The following is a 14,815-nucleotide window of genomic DNA, read 5'->3' as shown; positions in this document are numbered from 1 at the left end:
AAAATTCCCCCCTCTCCTTCCTAGCTGAACAAAAACGTGCAGTTAATACTTGGCGCTTGATAAATGCAGTAGTGAATGTGGAACCGAGCCTGTCTGTATATCTGGTAGCTCTTTCTTGCTTTGTTTCTCCTTACCAGTATTCTGCCTAACGTTTGCTTCTGTGATGGTTATATTGCCTAGCAAGCACACCCGTGGTTGTGAAAATAGTATAGCAAAAAATAAAAATCCCTGGTTATTGATGTACTAGATTTGTGTATGTCTTTAAACAGTTCTAGTTTCACCTTACATGGAATAATCAGGAAAAGTGTAAAAATTCAAAAGTGAAATAAAAAATTTTATCAGTTAGTTGCCTGTGAGTCGGTGTGTCACTCCGTCTGTCACTACGAGAACTAGCTAGCTATTCTGATCACACTTATTTTTGGCTCTGCCCTTTCTTTAAAAGTAGGCATCAGCTTTATTCCACCCTTTAGAACCAAGTCAAGGTGTTGTAAAGAGGACAAAATTACCGTCAGTTAACACAGAACCTCTTTCCACCTGATGGTGCTTCACCTTCCCCTACAAACCCTCCTGCTGTTAAGTCCTCTTTTGTGGCTTCTAAGATTTGGTGTGGTCAGTTATTTTGCATAGCATTCAAGAGCCCTACCTCAGGCTCTCCCGTGAGATGTAACCAAGCAGTGAAGATGGCTGCACAGCCTCAAGGCTTAGTCATCTCCAAGGTTATACCAGTCTGTCATAACGCTGCTTATGATTAGCTTGCAGCTCTGTTTCTTCATGGGATTTGCCCTCTCCTAAAGACATCCACTCCCATAAGGAGAGAAAAAACAAGATAGCTGCTGTTTTTTAGCCCAGGATCAGAACTGATTGATGCTTCCTTGCTGCTGTGAGGCTGGGCAGCCTGACCAGCTAGCTCTTCCTCCTGGCTGGGAAGCTGCCCAGCTGTATGGTAAGATCACACCCAGTGGGAGCCTACCTGTTGTGCTGCAGCTGGGAGCCAGGAGAGTTCCCCATGACAGGCAAGGTGAAGTATTGGTCCACAATGGATTAGAATGTTTAAAAATGGCCCTACACTACAGATAGTTTGAGGTGGCAAGTTTCTCAGCTGGCAGGGGAGTCTTGCTGCTCAGCCCTGGGGCCACTACCTCGGTCTTGCTCTCCTGTTGGGCTCCTACTGTTCCCATACAGGCTGGTTCAGAAGTAACTGGTGAACCTTTTTGGGTCCCCAAGTGGAATGAATGGCTTAGCCAAGAGAAAGAGACAGGGAATATCCCAGGAAGGTCTCAGCAATGTAAGAACCAGTGCTGAGGAAGGAGTGCTCTTGAATGCTCCTCACATAGAGACTTCTCCCCTTACAGCCCCAAGTCATAAAACTTTTTCCACGTTGGTACAGAAAGGTGGAACCGGATCTGGGCTCTCCACAATTAAAAGACGCCTTTCAGGGGCAGGATAAAATTATCTTTAACACAAGCTTTGGAAGGGTACCCATGTCGGGTTTCTACCTGAGCCCTGGTGGCACAGTGATTAAAGTGCTCCGCTGTTAATCAAAAGGTCAGCGGTTCCCACCAACCAGCTTCTCTGAGGGAGAAAGATGTGGTAGTCTGCTTCCAGAAAGATTACAGCCTTGGAAACCTTACGGGGCAGTTCTACTCTGTCCTGTATGGTCGCTATAAGGCAGAACTGACTCGAGGGCAGTGGGTGTTGTACTTAAGACATGCACAAAAACGACTGTCTCGTTTAGTCCTTGCGAAGAGTGAATCGTCCGTGTTTTACAGAAAAAGAAACGGGCCCAGAAAGGTAATGACGTATTCAAGGACTATAACCTCAGTCTCCTGCCGCCCCAGTCCCCCGCCCTTTCTGCGCTCTCTGAGAGGGTCTCGGAGCCCACCCAGGTCCCCCCCAGACCTACTCGGCCAGGCTGAGGGTTTTCCCCGCCTCCCCCGGCAGGGTCGGAGAAACCCCCACCTGAGGCTTCTAGAACGCAGAGGGGTCCCAGGTGCGGTAAAGGGGAAAGGAAGGAGTTCCGGGGCGGGTGCGCCCGTGATTGGCCTGCAGGCCCGGGGGCCTTAAAGAAGGGGCGGGCCAGCCCTCGCGAGGAAGAGCCCCCCGCGCCGCCCTGCGCTCCCCGCTTCCCAGGCTTCCGCAGGCGTGAGCCGACACGGGCGCCGTCGGGCAGGGGGCGGTCCCCGGAGCGCGGGGTTCGCTCGGTGACCCGGCGCCTCCTCGCCCCACTGCGCCGTCCGCCATGAACGCCAGCGGCCCGGGGTACCCGCTGGCCTCGCTCTACGTGGGCGACCTGCACGCCGACGTGACCGAGGCCATGCTCTATGAGAAGTTCTTGCCCGCCGGGCCCATCCTGTCCATCCGCGTGTGCCGCGACGTGGCCACCCGCCGCTCGCTACGCTACGCCTACATCAACTTCCAGCAGCCCGCCGACGGTGAGCCCGGGGGAGAGGGGACCGACCGACCGACAGACAGACGGCATTCGCGGCTGGCTTCCTGCCTGCCTCGGCCACTTGCATCTCTAGCTTCTCCTGCAGCTTCCATTTTGCAGCTAAGGAAACTAGGTCGAGATACCGGGCGTTGGAAGGGGCCCTGCTCCTGAGACAGGAAGTAGCAATTAGTGGGCTCCTACTGTGTGTTTTGTTGGTATTGCCCCATTTTACAAATGAGAGACAGGCCGACGGAAAACAAACGAGAGCGTCGGAGTCAGGCAGGCCTGGGATAGAGACCCAGCAGCTGTGTGAGTTTGGACGGGTTACTCGCCCACTCAGCCTTAGTTGCTTCTCTGAGAAATGGGGGCGTCGTAACTGCCTCGTAGAGTGGTTATGAGGGTAAGAGATGCAAAGCATCTGGTGAGGAAAAGGCCCAAGACGACACAGCTGGCGAGTGGGGACGCCAGGAGAGCTGGGCCTGGGGCCTTTAGGGGCAGGGTGACCTGAGAGCTGCACCTGGTGCCTCCACCTCCGGAGCCTCGAACAGCCTCCTCTGTGTCCGGGCTCCAAAACGCGTTTCTCAGAGCTGATAGAAGAGATTACAGTTTATCGCATGGGCTTGTCTACACTTCTGTTGAGAGTGGGAGGATAAAGATTAAGAGCACCCGTTTGGGTTCGAGCTGTACCGCTAGGGTGTGATCTTGAGACAGACTTTACTCTGGGCACCTTAGTTTCTTCATCTGTAAAAAGGGGCTATGACTTACTCCCCAATGACATGGGAAGAATGGAGAACTGGTGTCTGTAAAGTATCTCCTATATCATTTGGTAAGCTGTCAATAAATGTTAACCTCAGAAAAATAACAGTAGCTGTAATGCACAGACGACTAAAGATTTCAGAAACATAACCAAAAAAGGCTTGTCCAAGCCAAGTCCAAGAGAGGGCGCCCTAACTCCATGTCTCCTGGGTGGATGAGGAGGTTCCCCTGAGTTGGGTGCTTGCTGAGGGGAGGGGTTGTTCTGCAGAGCCTGTTTCCCAGCAGGTGACTGGATTGGATTGCAGGGAGCATTCCCCTTGGCTGTGTTTTCCCGCACCTCTCCCTCCTCCCTCCTTCAGAGCCCTGTGAGTGAAGCAGGACCTGACCTTTTTGCTCCATTTCATAGATGGGGAAACTAAGCTCCAGCAAGGAGGAGGGATTTTGCCCCTATGGTTTATCGCAGGACTAGGCAGAGAACTCAGACTCCCTGAAGCTGGCTCCACTGGGTTCCCCACAGCCCCGTTGCCTGCCTCCAAAACGACTGGAGTCCCTGGAGCAGGGAACAGCATATTTCCTGTGCTTACAGGGCAGTGGGAGAGGGGACAGGCTGTAGCAGTGGCGGAAGAATGGGCATAAGCTGCTGGTTTCAGACACACTACCTGGAGGCACAATGGTTAAGTGCTCGGCTGCTAACCTAAAGGTCAGCAGTTCGAACCTACCCAGTGGCTCGGTGGGAGAAAATAAGTGGTGATCTGCTCCCATAAAGATTACAGCCTATGAAATTCTATGGGACAGTTCTACTCTGTCACACTGAGTTACTATGAGTCAGAGTGGACTCAGTGGCACAGAGCAACGGTTTACCAAGAAGTCCCTGAGTAGTGCAAACAGTTCACACACTTGGCTGCTAACTCAAAGGTTGGAGGTTTGAGTCTATCCAGAGGCTCCTCAGAAGAAATGCCTAGTGACCCACTTCCAAAAAATCAGCCGTTGGAAACCCTGTGTAGCACAGTTCTACTCTGACACGCGTGGGGCTGCCGTGAATTGGTGTGGACTTGATGGTAACTGGTACCATTTACCTAACACCTACTCTTGTGCCAAGGTGTAAAGCACCTTGCACACCTTATTTCATTTTTAATCTGTCCAGCAACCTGGAGGTAGGTAGGATACCCTTTGGCAGATGTGGTAAAGTAGGTAATGTCATCGGCTCAACTTTACAGGTAAGGAGATAGGCTAAGAGAAGTAATGTTCGTGTCCCCAAAGCCACTACTTAGGATCGAATCTCAGCTCTGCTGCTCAGTACCTCTGAGCTTTAATTTTCTCACACTGCTGCCACCCCATGTCATGTAGCCCTTCCTATCTACTCAGTATGCTTTAGAGGGCAGAGCAGACCTAGTTTTGCCACTGACCTTTTGGCTCTCTGAGCCTCAGTTTTCCCATCTGTAAAATGGGGATAGGAATCCGTGCCCATGTGGCTACAGTGAGGAGTTGAATGAGATCGTAACTGGGAGGTGGGAGGAGCACCATATACATTAATTTTTTTTCTGCTGATCCTTCCTGAGCCTTCAGGCTCTTACCTCAGGTGAGACCAAAACAATGACTTTTTCTTGACTCCCAGTTAAGCATGAAGGATCACCTTGATGGCTCAAGGAAAGAAAATCCCCTTAACTTGCTCCTTTCTCTCCTCCTCCTGCCCAGCGGAGCGGGCCCTGGACACAATGAACTTTGAGGTGATCAAAGGCCAGCCCATCCGCATCATGTGGTCCCAGCGAGACCCAGGACTTCGCAAGTCGGGTGTGGGCAACATCTTCATCAAGAACCTGGAGGACTCCATTGACAACAAGGCCTTATATGATACCTTCTCTACCTTTGGGAACATCCTCTCTTGCAAGGTGGGTGTACCTCTTTGGAAGGTCCTCTGCCAGATACCCATACAATAGTGGGATGCCAAGCCACACCTCACTTTATTTTTCTCTTGTGGTTCTCACTTTCCTTTGCAGTGGTTTTACACTGTCCTTTGCAGTGGTTAAGAACTCGGCTGCGAACTAAAAGGTCAGCAGTTCAAATCCACCAGCCGCTCCTTAGAAACTGTATGGAGCAGTTTTACTCTGTTCTGTAAGGTCGCTATGAGTTAGAATGGATTCGACGGCAATGGCTTTGTTTTTTTTTGTTTGTTTGTTCTTTTCTGTAAAGCTTCAGGTATAGCAAGCGCTTGGATAGTAGTTGTTTTTTCAGTATTCATAACACTGTCAGAGGTTACCTGTGTATCAGTTAGCTCTCACTGTGTAACAAACCACTCCAAAACTTAGTGGCTGTACTCAGCAGCCATTTATTTAGCTCATAATTCTTTACTTGGCAATTGGGGCTAACTTCAGCTGGGTGGTTCTTTTAGTTTTGGCTGGGCTCTCTCATATATCCACCAAGGTTGGCTGGATGGCTGTGCTTCTAGGGATTGGCTGGCTGTCAGCTGGGACATTTGGCTTTCCTCCCTGTGGTCTTTCCTCCTCCAGCAGACTAGCCTAGACTATTCTCATGGCAATGACAGGGTTCCAGAAGACAGAGAGTAGAAGCTCACTAGGCCTCTTGAAGCCTAAGCTTGGAATTGGCACACCCTCACTTCCTCTGCATTCTGTTGGCCAACACAAGTCACAAGGCCAGCCCAAATTCAGAATGAGAGGGGAGTAGAAAGTTACAGGGCAAAGGATATGGATATAAGGAGCCCATTAATTGGGGCCATCAAGGCAATCAATGAACCATACCTTTTTTTAAATATTTCTCTTGTACTAGAACATAAGCTCCATGAAAGCAGTGAGCTTGTTCTTATTCATCATTGTATTGCTATACCTAGAATAGGACCTGACACATAGGAGGTGCTCAGTAAATATTTTTTGGCCAAATGGATGTGTTATCATTTGAGGAAAGCTCCTGTGATTTCTCTGACTTTGTGTATGAGGAAGGTGGAATCAGATCATATAGCAGGTTCGTCAGTGCCTGACCAGAGGGCTTAAACCTGGATATTTTGCCCATAGATGTTGTGAGAATGGCCAGTTCCCTTGTAGCCCTTGGAGTGCCCACCCTTCTGGGGAGGCCTGGGGGACTGATGGTGACCTCTGTGTCAGATCTCCTATTTGAGCACCAACTATGTGCCAGGCATAATTCTTAGAGTTCTCAGCTAGGCTTCACAGCCTCCCTTTTGTTTTTGTTTTGTTTTTTCAGCTGTTGACCAGATTTCTTTCTTTTTGTTTTTAAAATATTTTTATTGTATTTTTGGTGAAATTTTACATAGTAAGTTAGGTTCCCATTTGACAGTTTCTATACAAATTGTTCAGTGACGTAAGTTATATTTTTCACAGTGTCAACATTGTCTAATTGTGTCCTGTTTATTCCATTTCCAGTACTCTAGTTTCCCTGCCCCCTTATCTTCTCATTTTTGCTTTAGAGTAAATGTTGATCTGTTAGTCTCATGTAGATGGTTTTTTAGTAGAGTACTGTAGTTAGGGATAATATCCTTTATTTTGTGTGCCACTCTTATTTTGCTAAAAGGTGATCTTGGTTCAGGGTTTAAGGAGTATCTCAGGGTAATAGTCTCAGGGAGTCCTCTGGTCTCAACTGATCCAGGAAGTCAGGTCTTTTTTAAGTATTTGAATGTTGTTCGACATTTTTCTCCTGTTCTGCCTAGGACAATCTATTTTGGTTGGTCAGAACAGTCGATAGTGGTAGCCGGGCACCATCTAGTTCTTCTGATCTCGGGGTAGAAGAGGCTGTGGCACATGTAGGCTGTTAGCCCTGTATACTTGTTTCTTCTTGAGCCTCCGGTTTCCTTCTTACTCTTTTGATCCTGACAAATAGAAACCAGTAGTTGTATCTTAAGTGGCTACTCGCAAGCTTTCAGACCCCAGGCGTTACTCATATCACTAGAATGTAGAACATGGACTTTGTGAACTATATTATGCCAGTTGACTGAGTTGTCCCATGAGACTATGGTCCTAAGCTTTCAAACCTAGAAAGCCAATTTTGCAGGGTATTTATGTCTGAAGAGTATCTATGATTGTGTCTTCTATGAATGTATGTGCCTGCACACAGGTATCTGTACTTAACACGTACATATGGAAACTTCTGTCTATGCACACATAATGTATACACCTGTACCTACCCATATACCTATATGCCTATACATATTCATGTAACCATACACTTGTTTTTTGGTCATTGTTGGTGTTGTTGCCAGATGATATATGTCAAAATCTTTAGTATAAGCATCCTTTTCTTTTGAGTGCTTCTTAGTGACACCATTTACTTTGGTCAAGCTGTGCTTACTACACCCATATTCGATGCTACTTTTCCCATCACCAAAAATAGTAAGTATCTATGATCTAGAGTGTGATTCCTCTCCCCTCATAATCCTCTCCCAGGTAACCACAATGAACATTGGTCTCTATATATCTATTCTTGTCTTTCTGTGGAAACCCTGGTGGTGTAGTAGCTAAGAGCTATGGCTGCTAACCGAAAGGTCGGCAGTTCAGATCTACCAGGCGCTTCTTGGAAACCCTGTGTGGCAGTTCTACTCTGTCCTATAGGGGCGCTATGAGTTGGAATCTACTCGACGATAACAGGTTTGGTTTGTTTGTTTTTTTTAATCTTATAAAAGTGGGATCACACAATATTTGTCACGGCCTCCCTTTGAATGAGGGACTGTCCCTCTGACTCAGAGGAGGAGACTGAGGCTTGGAGAGGTACAATAACGTGTGAATGGTTCTCCGTGATAAAGAGACATAAAGGGCTGTCTCGTCTCTTTGAGGACCAAAGAAGAGAGAGACTCCTTAATTGGTAAGTTCTTAACAAAAATAGCAGATTTATCAAGTACTTCCTGTGTGCTCAGTTTTCTGCATACATGACCACATTGAATTCCTCACAACAGGCCCTTAAGATATAAATAGAAGGATCCCTGAGTTACATTTGAAGACCAAGAGGCTCAGCGAGGTGGAGTGACTTGTCCACAGTTACACGGAAGGGGTGGAGGAGTGGGAGTGGTAGAGCCAGGATTGGAACCAACACATTTGCTGGCTTGTTACTTGCCATCTAGTATGTACGTATGTATGTCATGTATGACAGAACAAAATGTTACCCAGTCCTGTGCCATCCTCATGATCCTTGGTATGTTTGATTCTAATTGCTGGCTTAGTTGAAGCCAGTTTAACAGGGAACAGTATTTCTTTTCCTCTCATCCAGGCCTTGAGGCTTCCTCTGGGCCATGGAGGGTTGGACAGAAAGCCCGCATTACCCAGGCAAGTCTTCGCAGGTCTGATGAGGCCCTGTTGCAGTTCCTACCCTTGAGGTGTTCTCGGGCAGATAGGAGGTGGCAGGACTTTTAGGAATAACCAGAAATTGGGCCCTGAGGGAAAAGCATAATGATGAGGGTAGTCAGAGGCACAGGAGGGAGAGAGCCATGTGGCTGGTCAAGAGAGGTTTCTGTAGCATAGTGGGAAGTGGACCAGACCAGGGGTCAGGCCACCCGAGTACAGATCCTAGCCACTTAGCAGAGAGGCAGCATGACATAATGGGTCAGACTGTGGACTTTGGGGCCAGACTTCCTGAGTTCAGATCCTTCTTCCACCGGCTGTGTGACCTTCGGTTAGTTTCACATCTCCATGCCACCAGTTTAAAAAAAAAACCTACCACTTGCTGTCAGGTAGATTTCAACTCATGGTGACCCCATGTGTGTCAGAGTAGAGCTGTGCTCCATAGGGTTTTTAATGGCTGATTTTTCAGAAGTAGATTGCCTGGCCTTCTGAGGTGCTTTTGGGTGGACACAAACCTCCAACCTTTCCTCTAAAAGGGGCAGTGATAGAGCCACTTTGTAGGGTTGTTGTGAAGCGATTACCTGAGTTAATCCACGTATAGCCCTTGAAAGGGTACCTGGAACACTGTTAAGCATCTAAAAAATAACTATCTGTGGTTGGCTGACCTTGGACAAATCATTACTCCCACTTTTTCACCAATAAGGCAGCTGAGGCTTAGAAGTTAGAATTGCCTGAAAGGGTTATTATGGCAAATATGACAAGATCAGTAAGTGATGCCCTTAGCGGGTGCTTGACCCAGAGTGGGGACTCAGCCAGCATGCAGTAAGTCTGAATAGAACAGCTAGGGCTTGGGTTGAAAGTGGGGCCCCTATGTGGGGCTGGAGAGGTGAAGGGGCATGTGATGGTGAGGGTTTGGAAGTAAAACTTGTTGTGTGGGAAAGTCTTGTCTGGCCAGTTGGTGAGCCTCGAATGCCAAGTTGATATAGTTCTGTAGATAGTACAAGCTACTAGAGGTTAAGTCTTAAAGGGATGTGGTCAGATTACATTTTGGAAAGGGGAGCCCAGGAGTCAGCGTGGAAGCTAGATTGGGAGACTGGTATGGTCTTCTAGGCAGAAGATGCCACTTACGTGAGCTAGGGCAGTGGCTGCAGGCACCGGTGGGAGCCGTTGACACATTGAAAAGTCACTGAGATTGGGGTTAGTGGTCTTAGTGCATGTTCAGCAAGAGGGATGGGAATGAATTACGTGAACTAGAAGGTCCTTGTAATTCTAACTTGAGTCAGGAGGGTTGCAGAATGGGAGTAGGATGTTTGCACATCTTTTGAAAAGTTGAGACAAATTTTTTGTTGAAATAATACATCAAGTGGTAAAGTTTAAACAACGTGAAAGGCAATAAAGTAAAAAGAAAAGGCTCTATCCCTTTGATTTTTCTTTTTTTTTTGTCCTTGTCCCCAGAAATAATTGCTATTAACAGTTTTGCATGTGCCTGTTTCAAAAGTTCCCACTTTAGCCTAGTTGGGCTTGATTTTTTTCTTCCATGTAACAGTAACCTGATAGATAACTCCACACCAGCTGTGTAATCGCATAGCCCTGTAATCACATTCTCTTCAGCCATGCACATACAGTAGAATAGTATGAATGTGCTGATATATAACCAGTCCTCTCTGGGTGGAGACTCAGGTTGTTTCTAATTAGCTGTTAAAAACAAGGATGCAGGGGCCCCGAATAGCCAAAGTAATCGTGAAAAAGAAGACTAAAGTAGGAGGACTCACACTTCTGATTTCAAAACATATTATAATGCTGTAATAATCAAAACAGCCTGGTACTGGTATAACGATAGACATATAGACCACCAGAATAGAGAGTCCAGAAATAAACCTATATGTCTATGGTCAGTTGATTTTTGTCAGGGGTGCTGTCTTAGTTATCTAGTGCTGCTATAAAGAAATACCGCAAGTGAATGGCTTTAGCAAAGAGAAGTTTATTCTCTCAAACAGTTTAGGAGGCTGCAAGTCCAAAGTCAGGGCATCCACTCCAGGAGAAGGCTTTCTCTCTGTTGGCTCTGGGGGAAGTTCCTTGTCGTGAATCTTCCCTGGTCTAGAAGTTTCTCAGCGCAGGGACCCCAGGTCCAAAGGATGCACTGTTCTCCTGGCTCTTGTTTCTTGGTGGCATGAGGTCCCCCTGTCTCTCTGGTCATGTCTTTCTTTTATATCTCAAAAGAGATTGACTCAAGATACAGCCTAATCTTGTAGATTGAGTTCGGCCTCATTCACGTAAGTGCCTCTAATCCTGCCTCATTAACATCATAGAGGTAGGATTTACAACACACAGGAAAATCACATCGGATTACAAAATGGTGGACAATCACACAATACTGGGACTCATGGCCTAGCCAAGTTGACACACATTTTGGGGGGACACAATTCAATCTATAACAGATGCTAAGTCCATTCCATGGGAAAAAGAGTTTTTTTTTTTTTTATGGTTGTAAAAATATATTTAAGATAACATTTGCCAATTCAACATTTTTAGGTGTACAATTTAGTGATATCAATTACATTAATCATATTGTGCAACCATCACCCATAACCATTGCCAGATGTTCCTTCACTATAAACAAATATTCACTGCTTCAGAAACAATGGCTCTCCCTTTCGCCCTCCCTCCTTTGCCTGGTAACCACTAATAAACTTTGGTCTCTGTACCTTTGCCTCTTCTTTTTGTTTCATACAAGTGAGATCATACAGTGTTTCTCCTTTTAATGATTGACTTAATTTCACTGAGCATAAGGTTTTCAAGGTTCGTCCATGGTGTATTATGGCTCAACACTTCATTTCTCTCGATGACTGAGTCGTATTCTGTTGTATGTATATACCACATTTTTTGTTTGTTGATGGACATTTAGGTTGTTTCCCACATTTTGGCTACTGTGAATAGTGCTGCAATCAACACTGGGGAACAGACATGTCTGTTTGTGTTGCTGCTTTCAGTAGAGTCTCTTTAATAAACGGCGCTGGGAAAACTGGATTTCCATATGCAAAAGCATGAAGTCTATCCATACCTCGCACCATATACAAAAACTAATTGAAAATGGATCAGAGATCTAAATGTGAGAACTAAAGCCATTAAACAGCTAGAAAAAACAAGGATGCAAGAATGTGGGAACTGAATTTAATCCTTTTGCCCATCGCCTGAGAGATATACCTGACTGTGGTCTAGGCGAGACCTGTGCTCAATGTGAGGGCTCTATCACTTTTTACTGTGTGATCTTAAGCAAGTGAATTGACCTGTCTGAGCTTTGGTTGCCCGTCTGTAAGTTGGGGTTGTTATACATGTGACATAGGATTGTTTTTCATGTGCACATAGTGAGTGCTCGGATACCTGTCATTATTCCCTTTACCACTGTTTTCTACCTGAACTCTCTGTCAGATGCTCTCCCTGCCCTTCTCCTGTGGCCCAGGTGGTGTGTGACGAGCGTGGCTCCCGGGGCTTCGGATTTGTCCATTTTGAGACCCATGAGGCTGCACAGCAGGCCATCAGCACCATGAACGGGATGCTGCTGAATGACCGCAAAGTGTGAGTGGTCGGTCCCAGGAGAGGGCCCAAGGCAGAAGGGACGGAATCATAGCACCACCGAGTGGGGACCGATGCCACCTGCCACTCTCTAACAGGCACCAGGCGCTGAGCAGCAGGTGGTGTGCCCGGGGCAGTGTAGCCTTGAATAAGTCACTCAATCGCCCCGGGACTCGTTTTCCTCACGGGAAAATGGGGCTGATATGCCTTGGAGGATGGCTCGAGTAGAAGGAATGGCTGATGGCTAGGTCATCAGGGGACACAGTGATTTCACCTGCTGTCCAGCCATCTCGACATGGCTGTGAAGTTTTTCTTAAACCTTTTGTGTCATTTCAAGGGATTTTGTGATGGGAAGAAAGCAGACCTATGCTCCGCCTGTCATCTTCAGACAGTTAACTGTGGTATCATCCCCATTTCACGGATGGGAAAATTGAGACGCAAATGCTCAAGGGAATCTGCTTTGGCAGTTCTCCCCCAGTTTTTATTTACTTTTTAAGTTTTATTTTTTTTCTTGTGCTAAAATATATTTAACAGAACGCTCCCAGCTTTGATTCTGCCCATGTGATGCCCAGCCTCATGCCCAGTGCTACAAGTGAAGGAGGCTTTGAGCTGGGAGAGGCTCCGAGAGTCATTTTGTCCAGGGTTTCTCAGGGGAGGCTCCTGTCCACTAACCTGAATCTCAGTGGGCTTTTTTCCCAGCTTTCAGGAGGACGCCAGCTTTGTGAACTGGAGTTTGCCCAGGCTTACCTTTGCCTCAGTTTCCTTCAGTTTTTGGTGGCTGCTACAACTTTGTGCTAAATGTGCTGGAGATAACCATGAAAATTTCTTAGGCTTGATTTTTGTCTTAATCTATGATACTATCCTAGGTGTGTTTACATGAACTTGGAAATTACAGACAATTTAAAAAATTAATGTTGTATTTAAGTGTTTTCAGGTCCCCCTTGCCCTTACCCTCATAGTAACGCTGGCATGGACCCTGTGTGGTTTTCTCTCTCCTGCTTCCCTAGTGTGCCCAGTACACATTCAATGAATAAACCAATCCACAGGATGTGAATTTGATTTCCAGTTTCGCAGGGATAAAAACTGAGGCTCAAAGAGGTTAAGTGACTTACCCAGGGCTGCACAGCTAGTCAGCTGCAGAGCCAGTATTCAAGCCCTCGACTGCCTGACTCCCAGGTTCATGCACCTGCCTCCTGCTCTCAGCTGCCTGGAGTACAGGAGGAGTTCTGTGTGCATTTGTCGCAAGAATGGAGTCTCCTTGACCTTATGCTGGGGGCAAGCTCTGCAGCATAGAATCCTGGCTGTTGGAGGGAGGTGCTTAGGCCTTGGATGTGCTCCCTGTAAGGAGGATTGCCCCTCTATCCAGTTTCCTCATGAGGGAGATAGAGGCCTGGAGAAGGGGCCGAGGGTGGCAGGGGTTGGAAGAGGGGGTGGAGATGGCAGCTGATGGCTGGCAGCTGCCCACCTTGTCGTTTGTTCACAGCTTTGTTGGCCACTTCAAGTCCCGACGGGACCGGGAGGCGGAGCTGAGGGCTCGGGCCATGGAGTTCACCAACATCTATGTGAAGAACCTCCAAGTGGATGTGGACGAGCAGGGCCTGCAGGACCTCTTCTCCCCGTTTGGTAGGCATGCTCCCTGAGGCCTGGGAGGAGGGGGCATCATTATCTCTTCTTCCACCCCCAGGTCTGGCTGGGAAGAGAGCCCCCTGTGGCTTCCTGAGGACTTGTGGGAAGGTGGGGAGACCTCCTAGGGCTTCCCCAACTCTCCTTTGAGCCAGGTTGATCTTCCCAGGGAAGCTGCTGAGTGTGAAGGTGATGAAGGACAGCAACGGCCACTCCCGGGGCTTTGGCTTTGTCAACTTTGAGAAGCACGAGGAAGCCCAGAAGGTAGGAGCCTCCCCGTGACCTTGTTCCAGGGAGGAGGCACCAATCCAGGACTAGGAGGAATGGAGATCAGGAGTAGGGTGCTCCAGCTGCCCATGCAGGGGAAGAAAGTCCCTCCCCAGCCTGGACACAGAGGAGTGGAAGACTCCCACACACAGCCAGGGCCCTTCCTGCCTGTGATGCCAAGCCAGCAGGCTTCATCCTCCTTTGGTTGCTACTTAACCCTACCCCTAAGGTTGGCTTCTTTTCATAACTCTTGCCACATGGGAGCTAGGAGGGCCTTTGAGGTAGCCATTAACCCTTTCCTTGGCGGGACTGAGGCCAGGGAGAGGAAGTGCCATATTATTTCTTGTTTCCAGGCCTTTGCAAATGCAGTTTTCTCAAAACACTTCCCTTCTCCTGCTTTTTAGACCAGTACAATTTAATAGAAATGTGAGTTACATATATAATTTATAATTTTCCAGTTAGTCACATTAAAAAAGGTGAAAAAGAAAACTGAAATTCATGTTACTAATATTTCTGAAATATTATCACTTCAACATATGGTCAGTACAAAAATAGAGATATTGTACATTCTTTTTTCTGTATTCATTTTTTGAAATCTGATACAGCATATCTCAGTTTGGACTAGCCACATTCCAAGTGCTCAGTAGCTGCCTACAGCTAGTGGCTAACATATCGGACAGTGTGTTCTTGGGTGCCATCGAGTTGATTATGACTCATGGTGACCCCATGTGACGGAGTAAAACTGGCCCATAGGATTGATTTGGCTGTAATCTTTACAGAAGCAGATCACCAAGTCTTTTTCCTGCAGAGCTGCTGGTGGGTTTGAACTGCCAACCTTTCAGTTAGCAGCTGAGCGCTTAACCGTTGCAGC

At 47.3% G+C, this 14,815-nt stretch overlaps 1 protein-coding gene across 3 annotated transcripts in view; it reads left to right on the top strand.

Moving 5' to 3' along the window:
• Positions 1 to 2,239: 2,239 nt before the first annotated feature.
• The window catches only part of PABPC1L (poly(A) binding protein cytoplasmic 1 like), a 29,266-nt gene continuing 16,690 nt past the window's right edge, over positions 2,240 to 14,815 (top strand). For all 3 annotated transcript variants that reach the window (XM_023724501.1, XM_023724491.1, XM_004370313.2), the window contains exons 1-5: positions 2,240 to 2,432; positions 4,880 to 5,073; positions 11,942 to 12,057; positions 13,538 to 13,677; positions 13,847 to 13,941. In XM_023724501.1, the coding sequence (XP_023580269.1) occupies positions 2,240 to 2,432; positions 4,880 to 5,073; positions 11,942 to 12,057; positions 13,538 to 13,677; positions 13,847 to 13,941 (738 nt within the window). The remainder of the gene's footprint in view (positions 2,433 to 4,879; positions 5,074 to 11,941; positions 12,058 to 13,537; positions 13,678 to 13,846; positions 13,942 to 14,815) is intronic.

Source organism: Trichechus manatus, unplaced genomic scaffold (assembly GCF_000243295.1).
Source record: "Trichechus manatus latirostris isolate Lorelei unplaced genomic scaffold, TriManLat1.0 scaffold00008, whole genome shotgun sequence".
Classification (NCBI taxonomy): domain Eukaryota; kingdom Metazoa; phylum Chordata; class Mammalia; order Sirenia; family Trichechidae; genus Trichechus; species Trichechus manatus.
The sequence above is the reverse complement of the archived record's forward strand: the minus strand, read 5'-3'. Positions and strand labels throughout refer to the sequence as shown.